Consider the following 19,554-nt stretch of genomic DNA (forward strand, 5'->3'; position numbering starts at 1 on the left):
TTTTTTCTGCTGGAAAATGTCAATTCACCAAAATTAAAATGTGACGGGGGAGGAAATATGCTGATTTTAACAATATTGTCTCAAAAAAAAAATCTGAAATGATCCTATTGGAATGGAACATGTACATATTTAGTTTTTAAATGACTGTTTAGAAATTTATTTTAGAATATAAAATTTAAAACTGAAATAAAAAAAAAAAAACATGTTGGCAGAGCCCAAACAAGATTTTTTTCATAAATTTCATTCTGCAGGAAATTTCAAAAATTATGTTTTTGTTCCTATTCAGAATGAAAACAAATTTCAAAATTGAAGAATTTTGCATGAAACTGAAATTCTGGTTCCCACGCAGTTCTAGTTCCAGAAAATTAATGGAGTGGCAGAAGATTGTGCATTCTAGTCTCCTGGCTAGCCTAAGTAACACAGAAACAAAAGAATTCTTATTAATATTTACTCATTCTCTGTAGTATGTGGGACGTGGAACCTAAAAATAATGTAAAAAATTCCTTTATCTATATTATTACAAACGTAACACACAAAACTGATTTGCCCTCTAAGACCTAGATTTTGAAACCTGATCTATGCACCCACATGGAGCTCTCCACTCAATTGAGCTCTGACTGCTTGCATTTCAACAGAACTCTCCATGAGTGCAAGAGTTCACTTTGCATAAAGATTAGTCTTATGCTTCTTCTGGAACCATCTTAAATAGACACAAAGATAACTATCATGACTGTATGTTAAAAGCTGAATAAAAAAATTGGCTTTCCAATTTTGCATTCGCCTTTAAAAACTTGTGGGGGTTTTTTGTGCCAGTTTAGGAGTTACAATTTAATTAAAATGAGATAAAGCCAAATGGTGCTGTTTTTATATCTAAAATTTGTGCATGCAACTTAAAACTAGATACAAAATCTTTATCACAAGCACACAAAGAACTCCCAGAGACTAGACAACTATTTTAATAAGTTATGTAACCCATATTTTAAAAATAATCACTGCCTGTAAGAAAGAAATACAGTTTTTCAGATATAAAATGCATAGAGAGGAAAGTGCTACAATAAAAACTGTTCTACAATAGGCTGTCAAAGACTTTACTGTCACCTCCTGCTAGAAGTGATGCCTGGGAGCTAGATAGTTATTTCTTCTTTTTAGATTCTTTGCAACAGTTGGATCCCTCCCCCACTTCAGATTTAAAAAAAAATAGCATACCCAATACATCCCTCTTCTCTAAAGGTACATCTACACAGGGATAAAATCCCCACAGCATGGCACGGCTGGCCCGGGTCAGCTGATTTGGGCTTTAGGGCTAAAAAAAAAAAAAATCACTTTGTAGACATTCAGACTCAGGTTGGAGCCTGAGCTCTGGGACCCTCCCAGAGGGTCCCAGACCCCGAACATCTATACAGCAAATTTTCAGCCCTGTGAACCCAAGTTAGCTGACCCAGCCCAGCTGCGAGTATTTTATCCCTGTGTAGATATACCCTAACACAGGGGTGGAAAACCTTTTTTCTAAAGCAGCCACTGACCCACATTAAAAAAATCAGTCACAGACTGCACACAGCCCCATGGGGGGGGGGGGTGGCGCGGAGGCTCGGAGCTTCCCCCTACAGCGGGGTAAGCTGGCGCTTGTGGCTCCAGCCCCACAGGGGGGTGTGTGTGCGGAGGCTCAGGGCTTCCACTAGGCTTCAGGGTGGGGCCAGAAATGAGGGGTTCAGGGTTTGGGAGAAAGAACGGGAGTACTTGTGGCTGGGACAGGAGTTTGGGGTGTAGGAGGAGGTGAGGACTCCGGCTGGGGGTGCGGGCTCTGGGGTGGGGCTGGGATGAGTGGTTTAGGGTGCAGGAGGGAGCTCTGGGCTGGGGCCAAAGGGTTAGGAGTGCAGGAGCAGGCTCAGGGCTAGGACGGGGGTTAGGGTGTGGGAGGGGGTTCCGACCTGAGGGGCAGATGGCTCAGGGTGTGGACTTCAGCTGGGCAGTGCTTACCTCAGGCGACTCCTGGTGCGCGGTGCAACGGGGCTAAGGCAGGCTCCCTGCCTGCCCTGGCTTCATACTGCTCCTGGAAGTGGCCAGCATATCCGGCCCCTAGGTGGAGATGTGGCCAGGCGGTGCTGCACAGTGTGCACTGCCTGCGCCCGCAGGCGCCACCCCTGCAAGCGCCACCCCTGCAGCTCCCATTGTCCACGGTCCCCAGAAGAGGTGGCGCTCAGGGCAGGGGTAGTGTGCTGAGCTTCCCTGATCGCACCTGCGCGTACGGGCAGCAGGGACATGCCAGATGTTTCCAGGAGCTGTCCGGAGCCGACGGGACTTTTAATGGCCTGGGAACCCTAGCTTCCCCCCGCAGCGGGGCGAGCTGGCGCTTGCGGCTCTAGGGCTTCTGGCCTGCGGCGCAGAGGCTTGCTGCGGGCTGGATGAAATTAGGTAGCAGGCCAAATCCTGCCCATGGGCCGTAGGTTTCCCACCCCTGCCCTAACAGTACCATAATTGTAACATTTACATTATAGCAGGTGTTACAGTCTGCCTAGAGCAACAACAAAATATGTATTTCCAGGTATTTTTAAAATTATTCGTTCCAGACATAAAATAATTGCCTTTGTTCAAGGCAGAATGTGTTGCTCTTGGTTTTTCTGCTTCTCTTTCTCACCAACCTTAGTAGAAGACCAAAAGGCTTTTTTACTTCTCACATTAAAAACAAAGAGGGCATCTATTTTTCTGGATTAGCAGTTCTGATATCAATATATCTTTATTAATTTTAAAACTGCTGACTAGTTTAATATCTAATGTTTATACCAATCTGTAATAACTATTGCATGAGATTAATACTAGAAAACTGAGATTAACAATTTTTCTCCTTTCTCAAAAAGTTTTTGAGGACTTATCTTTCTAGACAAAACACAGAGGAATAAACTGAGGGAGCTGAACTGGGGGGGCGAGGGGGAGAGAGAAAAAGAGGACATGAGCGATCTAACAGCAGCTGTTAGGTCAGAGATATTCTGCCCTGTCTATATGTCAGAGAGAAATGGACAAGTAGAACAGAGAGGAAAGATGGTTCAGCAATTACAGCACTACCCTAGAATTTGGAAGTCATGGGTTCAAATCCCTGCTCTGCCACAGACTTCCTATTTAACCTTGTCCAAGTCACTTAGCCTTTCTGTGCCCGTGGGAATAACAGTACTTCCCTACCTCACAGGGGTATCGTAAAGATAAATGCATTAAAGATTATGAGACACTCAGATGATTGGGGTCATAGAAATACTATTGATAGACAGGATGTGATTTTTGCTTCCTGCACTATAAACAACCCAAAATCAGCACCTTATCTAAATTAACTTTTGTAAAGTGCAGATGTCATACATGCTAGATCTTTTGTTTTCATATGACATGCACTACTTTTTCTCAATCTTGTTTTACTGGGAAGGTCATGCCTGCTGTCCTGAAAATATGAAACAACCTTCAACTTCTAAGTGGAAGCAGTGAAGACAGAGTACGTGGAGCCTATGCTGCTTGGGAAACTCAGTCAAGCAGGCGTAGACTAAGGAATTCTTTCCCATTAGGTCTGCTACTTTTAGGCTGTGGTCTTCCAGATGCATGGGAAATGCCTAGTGATCAGGGATGAGAAATGAATTTGAAGATCTATTCTAATGCTTGAGATGAAATCATTTCTACTCAATAGGTTCTCCCATCCTGTTCCCTAAACTTCTCTAACAACAGTAGGACAACTATTATTTAACAGTGTAAAACTCAGATCCCGAGAAGCCCGCCCTTCCTGCCTCAGATGATGTTACTGCTACAGTGTGGGTAATCACAAGTATCATAATATTAATTTAGGTTTTCTTGTTCTGCTTAGTAGAATTAATCGAAGTTGGGAAAGTAACAATGCTGAATATTTCTTCTCAACTGTACTATCGCCAGGTTTGTGTCTGCAGCAACATTTTTAGTCTTGGACAAAATCCCCTTTTAATCCTCACCAATTTTTATTAGACTCCTCTAAAAACTCACTGAGCAAGAATTCCATCATCCTTATGTTAGAGTATCCTCCTACAATATATGTACTTGCTTCTTTTGATTCTGTAACTATACCTGCTCCCAACTATTCAGTGTGGTTTTCCCTTTTTATATTATGTTCAACTACACCTCTACCCCGACATAACGCTGTCCTCGGGAGCCAAAAAAATCTTACCGTGTTATAGGTGAAACCGCGTTATATCGAACTTGCTTTGATCCGCCGGAGTGCACAGCACCGCCCCTCCGGAGCACTGTTTTACTGTGTTATATTCGAATTCGTGTTATATCAGGTCACGTTATATCGGGGTAGAGGTGTATTTAAATCAAAAAAAGCAGATACTATATTAAGTGAGGCATAAAGGGTCAGCTAAGATATTACCTACAAACTGACCTTTCAGAATTGCTTTCAAGATTTTAACTCAATTTTTCAGTTTTTAAAACCATTTAACCATGAAAGAACTTTTGATGCTGTACAAAATACAAATAACCTGTTGAATAAAATAAGTGTTAAAAGTTATTTAAAACCTCTGTACAAATATAAATATAGAACCATTAGCAGGCAAAAGACAGAAAGAAGAGATGGCTGTTGCAAGGTCCCTGGAAAGTCAGCAGAATCTGATGTTGGCAGATCAAGGGCCCTCCTTCATTTAAATTTGGAGAGTGTTAGCAAAAACACCCCAGATGACCTTAGGGGCAGGAATATTCTCATAACTAAAATTCAAACTATAAATAGCTTCATAGATCAACATATTGAACTATACCTGAAAACTAGGAACAAATCTGGTCTTTGAAAAACTGGTATACTATGCTACCAACAGCACCACAAGCTATGCATTATATATCAGCTATAGTTTCCATATGGCCTGGGAACACACTGCAGTAGTCCATTCCAGAGGTTACAAAGGCAAGGATAATTATGGCACAGCACATACACATCAGACAGTAGTGATCACAAGCACACTACTAGATACAGATTTTTTTGAAAAAGTGCTTTTCTCCACTGATACACCTGGATTTACAGCCTGTAATTAGGGATAAAAAAAAAGTATTCCTAAAATGAAAACCACTTAGGCAAAGAGTGGGTAACCCCTTACTCTGGTCTCTCCAACCTACCAGCAGCAAATGTTTTTTCTCTGCAAACAAACCATTCTTATTTTCCATGCAGGTTCTTTTTATAGCATAGAAGAGTTTCAGAGCTATTTAAAAAACTGACTATTCTTAGTTTGTCTTAGTGTTAGTATTCTTTACATATTATAAATAGAAAAACTAAAGAATTATTTATTATGAAACAATCATTTGACACTTACCTTCCTCTGACAATATTTTCTTGAAGAAGTTCATGGATGATATTTTCTATATTAGAAACATTCACCTTATTGACAAGACCGTTGATTGACTTCTTCAGGGCTTCCCAACTCATCCTTTGATATGCTAAGCTATTATGAAAATATTACATTATTAATACAGGTATATTTAGGGACACCATAAATACACTTTAATATACCAAAAATGTGAAATTAATTTGTAGTCAATAGGAGCCCCAAGGTGCAATGCTTACAATATATTTTGCTGCCTTTTTCAGTTTTGGTTTTATGATTACGGTATACTGACTGTAACTCACTACTACTAAACCAATCTGATTTACAAAAACTCTCTCTCTCCAAACCCAATAAAAACTGTAAAGTTAATGCTGAAGTATGGTTTTCTACGGAGAAGAAAAGAAAACAAAACTTTATCCCACAAATCTCTCTGCTAATAGCAAGTACAGGAAATGAACCAGAACAAAAGAACATCATACAGGAATGTTAAACAGTATTATACTAAAATATTATACTTCAAAAAAAATTACCACAATATAGTTAAGACTTATCTGCAATATTCAATAATAGATTTTTGAACGACTTCCTAGGGAATTGTGAAAAACAATTGTTTGCAAAAAAAGGCATTTGATTTTGGCATATTTACAGTTCCTGCCATAACTAATTTGTAACACAGAAAAATGTCACAAATTATACAGACTCATACCCCTTTCTATGTAATTGTGTTTCTTATTTATGAATACATATGATTAACATTTAGTGAGTGTAGATATGAATTAATTCCTCATTCTTAGTGACTAAAAAAAGAAATTTCAGTAGTAGTGTAAGTAAGTACTTTTTTTTTTTTAAAACAAAATTGGAAAATATATGTATTCCTACCCCTTTTTGCTGTGTATGTCCACCGTACTCATAACTGTCACCTTTCTCAAAATATTTTGATATACTTTAATTAAAGAAGAAGATATTCCAAAGCTATTTTACAGGATAAAATATCAACATACACATTTATGATGCATATTTATCCACTACTTTTTACTATTTACATTTCAAAGGTAGGTCACAATCCCAAAAATTACAGCACATGGCATCGCTGTTTCTGCATTTCATGGGTTCTGAACAACTTTCATGTTTGATCAGCCAATCAAAAATATTTTACACTTTTGTTTTACAGCGCTCTACTATGCCAGTAAATCTTGTTAATTGTGAAATTTGTTAACTTTGACTTACCTATTTTTATCAGTAATTTGTTCCTGCATCATCCTGAGCTTTGCTGGAGGAATGTATGCACCACCTGTGCGGGTGAGAATTGGATCCAGCTCTTCTTTTCTCTTCTTTGAAAGGGGTTCATCATGAGCAAGTGAGCTCTGGGGTACTGATCTTTCTGGACTTTTTCTATCAGGTGAAGGGAATTTTTTTTGTTTCCTTCTATCAGATTCCTTCTCTCGCCCCTTCTCTTGGGGAGTCTCTCTCCCCCACCCCCTATCAGACAAAAGTTGGAAAGTAAATGTTAAAGAATTCCCATCTTATGGAGATGAAGGCTGAACATATTGTCAAGAATTCAGACCAAGGCAAGTGTAATGGTTTTACTTTTAACCAAAATACTAATTGTTGAAAACCATATTAAGCAGAATGAACACTATTTTTCATTTTCAAAATACTTAATACTCACCTGGCTTCCACAGTTTTGTCATCATGCCCCTTTCCTGAATATTCTTGATCATACTTGCTGTGATCAGAGTAGCTTCTGTCTCTAGGGGACCAAGACCTCTCACGCTCTGCATACCTACTCCCATCCCCAAACAAAAACCTTTTTAGTATCGCTTTATTAAACTTCTGGTTTATAGGAATTGTACTCTCTTGGGTTTGTTTTTCAGTCATGGGTTGATGCACACATACCAATGTTTTAAAAACCAGTAGGCCCCACTTTTGTACCAATGAACTGAGCCTCACTATTAATATACAATTCAGGATGGAAAGATGCACACTTTAATAAATCATATAGTCCTAGTGATAAACACAAATTAATCTGATAGGGGTGTGACCTTTAAAAGAAGCATTATAAAAGAAAACTCAGCACTCAGAGTTTGAAGTTAAATATTGAGTGTACTCAGCACTATGCAAGTCACAAGACAGTCCACTGAATGTATCCAGTCACTATATTTGTCACCTTTGTTTACTTGTGCAGAGCTAAGTATACCATATGTACTGGCATAAAAGAAAACATACTTTATGTTTTAGTACCACAGAATGTTTCACTGTAAGTGAAATGGAAATTAAAAGAAAGTTACCCTGAAAGAATTCAGTTCATGCCTTATGTATGGTAGACAGCACAAGAAATAGCATTTTTGAGTCTCCAGCCGACATCCATAACCTTGCTATAAAGTGACAATTGTGGTTAACAGCACTGGAGCCATGCAAGAAACTAGAATCCAATTTCCATTTTAAAGCTGTTCAGTATTCAAAATTAACATTGAAGAGTTTTAAAATCTTTAATTAAGAACACATTCAATTACTGCTCTCCCATTTTCATCCACAATTAGTGACATTGTATTACGTCTATAACTATATTTTTCATGTTCACTTATTAGCATAAGTGAAAAATATGGAACAAAAATGTGTTTTGTTGTACAGTGAAACCCCGTTATACCGCGATAATTGGGGTCCAAAAAATTCGATCGTGATAAATGCGGGATCGCTTTATAGCGGGGTTACGAAAATTTACCATTTCAAGCTGGTCAGTTTAAGTCTTGTAAAAAAAACAACGGTTATCCCAGCGTGTTTTAAACACAAAAGTAGTAATTTAATTACATGTACATGAAAGAAACATGTGAAATTGACTATACTAATCATTGAGCAGAGTGCAAAGTCAATCTGGTTCATGACTCCATAATTTTAAATTTCATCACTTCTTAAAAAAAAAAAAAAGCTATCTAGTGTGGTCTGCTTATTTGCGGCAGACTGTTGGCTTCTAGCAAAGTCAAGAATGCTTCTGAGTTGGACGATTTTGACGCTGTCCACGTCTTGAGTTTCCAGCCACCTCCAACTGGGCTTCTAGGTGCTTTACTGCCTCGGACACTTTTGGTGGGGGAGTTGAGGTGCCATCATCGTCGTCATCATTAGTGCCACTAGTTTCAGGATCTGATGGTACAGCTTCATTCTTTCCGCTGACATTTGCAACAATTTCGTCATCTGAGATGTGTTCATATATGGGGCAGATGTCATCTGCTGAAAACCAGTTGAGGATATCATGATGACTGTGCTCATATTCTCTGAGTGCTTCTTCGGCTAAACGTACGTCATCTTCAATGAATCTTGTAAATTCAGGCTCGTCGTTGTTACCATCATCGTGTGAAGATGACGGAAAAGCTGGACCAAGATACTTTATCCAGCATCGTTCAATGCAACGTGCAGAGATAGCATCCCAGGCTTTCCAGCCGAGGTGACAGACTTCTTTCAAGTTGAGTGACGACAGTGATGTGTCGACGGAGGAGTTGTTATCTGCTACCATCCGCTTGATCATTTCGCGACGATAGTTTTGCTTAAATACCGACATGATGCCTTGGTCCAGTGGCTGGATTTCTGATGTAGTGTTTTTCAGGAGATAAGAGACTTTAATCTTGCTGTCACGACTGGCAAGACTTTCCGCTGGAGTGTGGGCAGGGCAATTATCCAGCAGGAGGAGAACTTTTTCCTCCTGCTTGAGTTTTCGCAAATGAGCCCGAACGGCTGGCATGACAGTTTTATGGAACCAGTCTTTAAATATGGAGCTATTCATCCATGCATTCTTGCTGTTGGTGTATTCAAAGGGAAGGGTCTTCATATTAACACGATGAAAACATCTGGGAAACCTCGCTTTTCCGATCATCAGAGGTCTGACTTTGTGGCTGCCAGACTTGTTGACGCAAAACAAGAGAGTGACTCGGTCCTTCCTCGGCTTAAAGCCTTCTTGTTTGTGACTATCCGTCCTGGTTGGAGGGTGTGATCGGGTAACATTTTAAAGCATAAACCAGTCTCGTCGCAGTTGTAATCTTGACCAGCTGTGTAGCAACCTTCCTCCAGCAACTTTTTAAGCTCAATTGGGTAGGAATCGGCAGCCTCTTTATCAGCTGAGCGGATTTCCCCAGACACAAGAACTTGGCTTATAGTGTGCCTTTTCTTGAATCTGTCCAGCCAGCCATTACTCGCCTTAAATTTGGATTCATTTCCATTGATAAGGCGATCACATTTTTCTGCTTGAGCTTTCAGAATAGGGCCAGACATGGGAACTCCTGAGCGAGCCTGGACAAACCATTGGTACAAGGCTGAATCTAGACTTTCGTCATTAGCAAACTTGACCTTTTTACGCTGTAAACCAGTTTCCGCTTCAAGAATGCAGGGTAGGCTACGGAGCTTTTCTTCTTTTTTCCACCCTCGCAGAGTGGACTTGCTAATTCCTAGATCTCTAGCAAGCTGAGTTTGTTGTTTGCCCTTCTTTAGTTGATCCAGGGCGCACAATTTCTCTTGGGCAGAAAACGACTTGCGTTTGCGAACTGGCGTATCCATAATGGTAAAATATTATTAAAAATATAGGAAATCAATAACAAGTTCATAGGCAAACACCAGACACATGTACAACCCGAGAACTAAGTGCAATAGGCCTGCAATGGCCAGGAGTCACTTTATCCTATAAGACCGGAAGAATGCGGTTTATTTATAAATGTCGTAAAAAAAGTATTCTGGCAAAACGCAAACAGTATTACGGCCTTAAAGGGGAGCCAACTTATGATTGCATTATATCCGAATTCGCATTATCGCGGGGCGCGTTATTGCGAGGTTTGACTGTACTTATCTGATTCACTCTGGATGAAGATTATACACAATTTTAACTACTATTAAAGGCAATTAAAACAAATACTTGTTTACCTGTCTTCTGGAGAGGAACTCCTCCGGCGAGAGCTGTGGCTCTCTTTTCTTTCATAACTGGAGCCATGCTTTAAAACAAAGTATTAAATTATTTTAGACCACAGTACATTTTATATAATAGTATATTTACTAAGCATATCTATCTTCTTATATGAAGGATTATTTTATGTCCTTCTCCCACTCTGAAATTTTACACCTGCTGTCATGCCACCCCCCATACTTTGAACAGACTCCTACTATACCCATTGTTTAACAAAGCTCTCCCTTTCTTTCTCCTCCAAATTCCTCTTTATAATACACTTTTTCCATAATGTCCTCCTATCTCTCTCCTAAATTTCTGTGCAGTTGCCTCATTTATCATATCTGTCCAAGTTACATTGTACCCTTTGTTTTACATTTTCTAAATTATACATTTATCATTTAAACTATTCTATAAATGTACTTTTCAAAGGTTAAAATTGCAATCATTTTACAAATCTGTCATGTAACAAAGATTTAACTGTAAAGTTAATACTTCTGTTCACAAAATGAACCAGAGCCGCGCAGTGATTCAGAATTATCAGAAGTACACTTACAATAAATCTACAAAAGAAGTTATAAATAGGTTCCTACAACTTACCAAGCCCTTTCACAACTAATTTGACTATGCTTAGCAACCATCTCTGTTGAGTTCTGCCCTTTCATTGTAACATTTAACTCCTCCCTCTGAAAAATATTATTCCTGATTCACCAGAACCACAAACTGATACCATCTGGCAAAAAAAAAAAAAAAAAAACCTATGAAGTAGAGTAACCCATCACCTTGATGCACAAACACCATACCAAGAGCTGTTTACAACATTCCTGGACTGAAATTCTGTCACCAATACTCATATAGAATATATATTGACCCTAACTCCATCTATAAGGATGGCAGTGTGCCCACTAACAAGCTGACATACTAGTTTCTATATCACCTTGGAGCCAGTCAAATATAAGTTTAGAAAGCTAGGCAGTTTAATAACGGGTCCTCCTGATGGACAGCAATACCAAATGATGTTTGAATATTCAAACAAAGGAAATTATATTTTTTATTACTTGGAGCAGGGTCTATTTGTGCTAGATGCTGTACAGAGTACAACTAGATCCTGATTCTGATTGAGGCTTCTAGGAGAAATAGTAATACCTGCACAAATTAAGACTGAAATATCCTCCCATCCAGGGTCCAACTGGGCTGACTCATGCTGGCTCAGTGAGCCAATACTTTGGTTTTTTAAGCTGCCATCATGTGTTCCAGAATCTCAACTTATTTTAAAAAGGCACATTTCTAGCCCTTAGGGTTGAGAGATGCCCCCCACTTCATTCTATAGAAAAATCTGCAATGGTGCAAAATGGGCCAGTTGCACCTGTGTAGCACATCTACAATGGGGTTTGCACTGAAAAAAAAATCCCAGCATAGACAAGTCCTTAATATGATCAATGCATGAGTTTGCAGGGAATCTGAAACAACAGCTCTGAGATACATGAACTGCCACAAGCATCTCAATAGGTGTTAACTCCAAAAATGTTTAAACATTAAAAATGTTAACTATTTTACTGCTAATCAAATCAGGTAAGAAAGCAGAGGGACGATCATATCATGAACATCTAGTTTACTGTGAGTGCTTTTTCCCTTTCTAATCTAATCGATGGAGCTGAGCCCTTTGGGGAGCCAAGCTCAGCAGAATATCCATGATCATATTTTGAACAGCTGCATGATCTACTGTGAGTGGTGTGTGACTTTTGCATCTCAAGCGGAAAGAGCACAGAAGAGACTATTCAGCTTTCCCCAACGCCCCATATATAATACCTGCTCCTAGCCCTAAAACCCTGTCCTTCCAGACTAGTGTTCAAACACATTAACAGAGCTGCATAAAGATGTTTGCATTATTGATGCTTGTGCTGTGCTTGTTCTGAAGATAAATGCAGGATTTTTGTCTCCTGCAGACTTCAAGCTAATGATCAAGCACCTTTCATTAATAAATGAGAAAAATACTCCTTGATATAATCTCTAAGCATAACATGCATTTCACTGTAGTCATGACTATGTGATGACCAGAAGACAAAACTCTAAAGTGAGCACTTCTATACTATAAATTAATTTCTAAAAATTCCATCCACTAATTACTTAATTATTAACATCTCATGCAAGAAACACTCCAAGATCTGGAAAGTAATAAAAAAAATCTATTATTTCTGCAAATATTTAGCTTTTAGAGTATATTAGCTGGATCTCAACTGTATTGGTAACATTTCTCTACTTTGTTATCTGAAGGGAAGTTTTTATATACATTGTGTGTGAATGAAATTACATAAAAAATATTTAACTTCATAGAGATAGCACCATGAAGCCAATACACCAGAAGAAAGTCTATATTTTCAAACAGAAGTTTTGCTTGCTGCTACATTCCTAACAGTACTGCAACTGTCCCTTCTGAAACATACAACATTCAGAATCTGAAAGAGCAGGACCCTTCACTGTAAGAAATAAGTCTCTCAGAATTGTAGGAATCCAAATACCATACTTGCAATCTTGATTGCATGATAGTAAAATGAATAACTAATATCATAATCCAGAGAAAGATGCAATCAATTTCTCCTCCCCACCATTCTCATAACCCTCCATTATGCCTCAACTCACTCATGCTTTCTACTGAACTGTTTCCATCTTTTACCAACTTCTCTTCCCACTTCATTCCCTTTTCACATTGCTGCCAGGAGCACTTGGGACATCTGTTGCTAAGAATATCTGTACATCAACCAGCTGCAGTTTGCTGGTTTAAGTAATAATACTTCTTGTTCTTAATTATGATACATGTATTCTCTCCCCAATATATGCCATAACTCCTGTTGAAGTTAAGGGAATTTGTATTCATATATGAAGTGGAAATAGGCCCCTACATACTAAACTCACACAAAAATCCCCAAACAATGTTGTACTTCTCCCAAAAAATTAAACTTCACAATACTTACATTTATCTGTGCCACTCTACTCTTCATTTTTTTCTGTAGCTCACTTAAAGTTCTGAACTTGCAGAAATAATGATAATGTACTCAACTCAAATGTGAGGTCTCTTATGAAAAAATGTTTCACCTACAAAAGATAAGCAACACATTCTATAACTGATTAAACAATATTTAGATTTATTTTTAAAGGTAAAACAATCACTGGAGAAATGAGTTGTGATCTTTACAAAACTTTAAAAGAATCCATTTTAGGAATCATCTCACCAAGACATTAACTTGAATATTTCTTATTGCTTCACATAACTAAAGTTACATTATATTATATTTATGTTTTAATCTGCTAAAAACAGAAAAACAAGGATAACACCTACCAAAATTCTCTTAAATAAAAGAGAAATGTTATTCTATCAGAACATAAAAGCAAGTCTGTCTGAATTCAGTATTTTCTGACGGTCTGAGACTGAAATCAGGTGTGTATCCGTGTAAGACAAGATTCTAATTAAAATATAAAATAAAATTTTAGAATAATCAAGATGATCATAAAGATATCAAATCCACTTCCAAACAAAGGCAGTATTAATTTCCATTCTGTGAACTGGATATCGTTCATCGCAAAGACAAAATTAAGAGAGCTTTGTTTGCCAAAGCCTGCTTCCGGCTGCAATCTTGTCATCCTATTGATTATACTTTTCAGTAAGACATTCCCTCAAACTCTCATCAGGGGAAGGAAGGTTTAACCTCTTAACATAAAATCCACATTGGCCTTCTGCTGCTTTTCAGCATTGCCAAAGACTGTTCCAGTTGCTTTTCATCTCAGTATTTTAACAGCATTTCAGTTGCAAGATAACATTTGGCAAATCTGGGGTGAAAACTGGATGTTAGAGCCAGAAGAAAATCGCTCTCTCTTATTGCCTTTTGTCTTTTCTAATTTCCTGATTTAAAGATCTTTCCCTTCTATATAAAGTTTATAGGACTAGTAACTGGGAAAAAAAAAATCGGTGAACAAAAACAAACAAACAAAAAAGAGACAAAGGAAAAGGAGTACCATCCATAACTTACCAAACACAGAATATACTGAATTCAGTCAGGTTACGTATATTTTTATGTTCGGAGTAATTTTTATCTTACTTAAAAGAATTTTGTCAGACATTATTCTAGATTCCCTGATTTTAGAAATGTAAGCACAAATAGCTGTATTGCAAATGCAGATAGTCAAGTTCTGAAACTTGGCAGTTATGGGAGAGAGCAACGATTGTGGGGAAAAAAGGAGTTTACCAAATATACTTGTCTTTGAAATTAGGTGTTTTTTTGTTTTGTTTTTTTGAGTACTCTGGAAAAGGAAGTGCATCCTAAACAAAATAAAGGACTCTTGCTGGTGGCCACTCTCCCACTTTTTCCTAAAATACTTAATTAGCTTTAGGAAAAACAAAGAAATATGCATATATACACATCCAAATCGTAATTTATGTATTGCTAGCTAGTAAGTCCCTTGTGAAAAGTGATATTAACAAACATACAAGTATCTGGCGCCCGAAGCCCCGCGGCCAGAGTCTGTCAGCCCACCATCCCAGGGCTGAATCCCGAAGCCTGAGCCCCACCGCCCTGGGAAGATGGGGAACTCATGGGGTGCCTGCTCCTCCAGCATTGTGCCCCAGGTGACTCCAGAGGGGAGCAGGACCCAACCCCTGCTGGCGGCCCCAGCAACCAATAGCAAGGCAGGGAATCCAGGAGCAACAGGGAGGGTGAGGGGCTGCTACTCTTCCTCTTTCCCCCCAGCCCAGGAGGCTGTGGCCTCAATAAAAGTCCCTGGTGGTTGCATTCAATAGGGACAAATGCAAAGTACTCCACATAGAAAGGAACAATCAGTTGCGCGCATACAAAATGGGGAATGACTGCCTAGGAAAAAATACTGCAGAAAGGGATCTAGGGGGTCATAGTGGACAACAAGCTAACTATGAGTCAACAGTGTAACACTGTTGCAAAAAACGCAATCATCATTCTGGAATTATTAGCAAGAGTGTTGTAAGCAAGACATGAGACCCACTTCTTCCGCTCTTCTCCATGCTGATTAGGCCTCAACTGGAGTATTGTGTCTAGTTCTGGGCACCACATTTCAGGAAAGATGTGGACAAATTGGAGAAAGTCCAGAGAAGAGCAACAAAAATGATTAAAGGTCTAGAAAACATGATTTATGGGGGAAGACTGAAAAAACTGGGTTTGTTTAGTCTGGAAAAGAGAAGGCTGAGAGGGGACATAACAGTTTTCAAGTACATAAAAAGTTGTTACATGGAGGAGGGAGAAAAATTGTTGTTCTTAACCGCTGAGGATAGGACAAGAAGCAATGGGCTTAAATTGCAGCAAGGGAGGTTTAGGTTGGACATTAGGAAAAACTTAACTGTCAGGATGGTTAAGCACTGGAATAAATTGCCTACGGTGGTTGTGGAATCTCCATTATTGGAGATTTTTAAGAGCAGGTTAGACAAACACCTGTTAGGAATGATCTAGATCAACATTTCCTCAAATGCAGCCACCAGGGGCTTCTCTTACGGTCACAGCCTGCTGGGCAGTGATTGGGGGCAAAGCAGCTGTCCCTCCCTGTTCCTTCTGGATGTGCCACCTTGGTGTTGGTGGCTGGGGCTGCAGGCAGGGGTTGGGCCCTGCCCCCCTCTGGAGGCACCTGGGGCACAACCATGGAGGAGCAGGCAGCCTGTGAGTTCCCCACCTTCCTGGGGGTTGTGGGGCTCAGGCTTCAGCCCTGGGCTGGTGAGATGGCAGGCTCCAGCCACAGGGCTTCAGGCTCTGGCCCTGTCTCCTGGCCACAAGGCCCCATATCGGGATTCAGGCTTCAAGCTCCTTCCTGGGTTCCATCCCTCAGGCTTCAGGCTCCCCACTGCCTCCTCCACCCCTCATCGCCCGTGGCCCCTGCTGCCTGTCCATCCACCTCCCCATCCAGGGCTTAATCTGTCCCCAGGCTTGCCAGGGCTGAGTAAATCTACTGTGAAAAGTGTTACTATCCATTTTCACAGCAGAGACTTGTTAACTAGCTGGGAGGTTGACTGTGCGTTGTGTGAAAAAAATACTTCCTTTTGTTTGTTTTAAACCTGCAGCCTATTAATTAGCTCTAGTGTTATGAGTTAATAAAACTTCCTTATTTACTTTTTTTACACAGTCATGATTTTATAGACCTCTATCATAGCCCCCATTAGTCACAGTCTTATTAATCTCTCCTCATACAGAAGCTGTTCCATGCCCCCTAATCATTTTTGTTACTGTTTTCTGAACCTTTTCCAATTCCAATATATCTTTTTTTAGATGGGGCGACCACATCTGCACACAGCATTCAAAATGTGGGTGTACCATGGATTCATATAGCAGCAATATTATATTTTCTGTCTTATTATCTCTCTCTCCTAATGATTCCAACATTCTGCTCGCTTTTTTGACTGCCGCTGCGCATTGAGTGGATGTTTTCAGAGAACTATCCACAATGACTCCAAGATCTCTTTCATGAGTGACAATAGCTAATTTAGACCTCATCATTTTATATGTATAGTTGGGATGTTTTCCAATGTGCATTACTTTGCATTTATCAACACTGAATTTCATCGGCCATTTTGTTGCCGTCACCCAGTTTTGAGAGATCCTATTGCAGCTCTTCGCAGTCTGCCTGGGACTTAACTATCTTGAGTAATTTTGATTCATCTCCAAATTTTGCCACCTCACTGTCTACCCCTTTTTCCAGATCATTTATGAATATATTAAATATGACTGGGCCCAGAACAGACCCCTAGGGGACACTACTATTTACCTCTCTCCATTCTTAAAACTGACAATTTATTCCTACCTTTTGTTTCCTATCTTTTAACCAGTTATCAATCCATGAGAGAACTCTTATCCCATCACTGCTTATGTTGCTGAAGCAGCTTAAACTATGGAAGTGAAAATTGACACAGTGATTTGTGAAGCCTGAAAACAACCAGCAAACTCCAGGGCCTCTATTGTTCCTGCAGTTTTACTAGCTTTTTTAGGCTATGTCTACACTACTAGCACCACAGCAGCATAGCTACATAGGGACTGAAGGGTTTTTCCTTCGAGGTCATTAATGCACCTCTCAGAGGTGGGAATCAGTTTGATGGGAAAAAAAATCCTTCCCTCCACGTAGCCGTGCCTATACCGTGGGTGAAGTCAAGGAAACTACGGTGCTTAGGGCACGACACCGTTCACAGCCCTGGGCGCGGTAGCTCGGTCGCTGCGATTTCGAAGTGTAGAGCAGGCTTTTTAGTGACCGAGAGGCGCCAGTTCCCACCTCTGACACTCCCGGGCCGTGAGCAGCGGTGAAACGGCGAGGAGTCAATTCCGCAGAGGCGGGTGCTGCAGCGTGGACCCAAAGACAGACTCGCGAAGGACCGACCTAGCAGCCGGTGCATTAACGTGGGCGGGCCACTGCGATGGCAGCGCCCTTTCAGGAAACGGGGGAGGGGGACTCAATGGGCGCCGAGTCTGTGCGGATACCGGGGAGATGGGGGGAAGGGATGGGCGGCTAGAGTCCGCCCCGACCGCTCGTACCAAGGCAGCCCCTCGTCAGAGCCCGCGCCATCCCCCGCCCCCATCGTGCTCCACACGCAAAGTGACAGAGAGGCCCCGACAGGGGATAGCAGCCTCCGCGGGAAGTAGGAGTGGAAGGGAAGACAGTGAGATTCCCCCGCGGTCGGAACTTACCTCAGTCTCCCAGACGCCGCCATCTTACCGGAAGTACCTTTACTTCCGGTGAGACGCGGGGGGGGATTTCCTGCCGGAAGTGGAGTAACACCTCGTTGATGTTAATAATTTTAACGGTATTTATTTGGTGTTTAACCGAGTTAATAATAGCGAAAAAGAAATGCAGAAAATAACCCAACCCTCACCGACCCCCAAAGCAGGCGGGTGCTACGTCAGCAACATGGCGGCCACGGCGCCTCAAACGGCCGAAACGACAGCTCCCAGCGTCCAGTGCGACCTGGGCGGAGGAGGTGTTGCGCGCGAGCGGTTTCCCGAGGTGCTGTTGGGGAGGTCCGGGGACGCACTTGTAGCTCTAGGCGCCCTGCAGTGCCCCCACCACGCGAGGTCTATCACCGCCCCGGGCAGCAGCCCCCGCCGAGAGGCGCGCTGTTCCCGGCGTGGGGCTCAGGAGCCCGCTGCTCTCGAAGGCTGATCAGGTTTGACGCCACTCAAAGGCTGCAGGCCACGTGCCGACCTGGGCGTCACTGGCTCAGCATCAGGGAGGGGGAGTTTAAAAACTGACCCCATTTTTGGATTATAATGATCCGCCTCCTTAAAAGTAGTAAGTAGGAGTATTTTAAGAATCAAAGGAAGACACGTCCTAGGTAAATCTACCCTGGGTAGCCGTGGCCTGGGATTTACTTTGAACTTTGGATGAAGGGTTATTGAAAGTTAGGCTTTTCATGGAAAAACTAATTTCAACCTTAACTATGGAACAGCTACTGCTATGCCACAGCAAAGCATGCTGGTGATTCAGTCTGTGCTAGCGTTAGTCAGGTCACAAAATGCAAAAGTGGTGACTATATAGTCCAGTGGTTCCCAAACTTTAACAACCTGTGAACCCCTTTCACTAAAATGTCAAGTCTCGTGAACCCCCTCCTAAAAATGAATATTTCCAGGGATTTTCTCCTTTACCTGAGTATAAATTATAAAAGCAGCAATCTTGGCAATATCAAATTTGTTTTTATGACAATCTTATTACACACTTTATTAATTATTTATCATTACAGTATTTTTATTACATTATGAAAACAGCAACACTCTTCCAAGATCTCACTTTCGTAGCTTGTATCACTTTGAATAAGCCTGTTATAAGACAATGCTCCTATGTTTCATCAAGGAGTATCAGATGTGAAACAGCATGAAGATATTTAAGAAGCCAACTCAAAGAGTTCCTCCTACACAAGCATTCAGGTCTTGAGCAGTCCAGGCAAACAACACACATTACAACAAAGCTTAAACTTGTTCTTCATAATTTTAAAAACAATACTAGCTGCCTATTTAATTTTAAAAACAGCAAAAAATATCCACCTCCCTTTCCATTTCTTATAAGGAGTCTTGAAGTTTAAATCTCCTCAGTGTGATAGATATGCTTGCTTTGATCTGCTTAGCTCTTGGAAGTCCAGGGGCTCCAGGCTGCTGGCCCCATGCTGCCCGGGGTCCCTAGGGACAGCTCTGTCTGCCATTAGGGAATTTTTTCCTGAGAACCCCCCTGTAACGTTTCACAAATCCCAGTTTAGGAATCACTGATATAGTCATACATAGTATGGTAAGAAAAGCAGCTGCCTCTCTAACATCCCCCAAAAGAAACCAA

The 19,554-nt window shown here is 40.8% G+C and overlaps 1 protein-coding gene across 3 annotated transcripts in view; it reads right to left on the reverse strand.

The window, feature by feature from the left end:
• Positions 1–17,942, reverse strand: part of CWC22 (CWC22 spliceosome associated protein homolog) — a 52,801-nt gene extending 34,859 nt beyond the window's left edge. The window contains exons 1-6 of one of the 3 annotated variants that reach the window (XM_024204027.2): positions 17,922–17,942; positions 13,209–13,329; positions 10,218–10,285; positions 6,985–7,098; positions 6,543–6,794; positions 5,304–5,432 (exon numbers count right to left, since the gene is read on the reverse strand). In XM_024204027.2, the coding sequence (XP_024059795.1) occupies positions 5,304–5,432; positions 6,543–6,794; positions 6,985–7,098; positions 10,218–10,285; positions 13,209–13,235 (590 nt within the window). In that variant the 5' untranslated portion in view covers positions 13,236–13,329; positions 17,922–17,942. Of the gene's footprint in view, positions 1–5,303; positions 5,433–6,542; positions 6,795–6,984; positions 7,102–10,217; positions 10,286–13,208; positions 13,330–17,921 lie in introns of all 3 variants that reach the window. The other 2 variants (XM_024204026.2, XM_024204028.2) reach the window with 2 other exon arrangements.
• Between the last annotated feature and the right edge of the window lie 1,612 nt (positions 17,943–19,554).

The sequence above is a fragment of the Terrapene carolina genome, unplaced genomic scaffold (genome assembly GCF_002925995.2).
Source record: "Terrapene carolina triunguis isolate 2854851 unplaced genomic scaffold, T_m_triunguis-2.0 Scaffold62, whole genome shotgun sequence".
In the NCBI taxonomy this organism is placed as follows: Eukaryota; Metazoa; Chordata; order Testudines; family Emydidae; genus Terrapene; species Terrapene triunguis.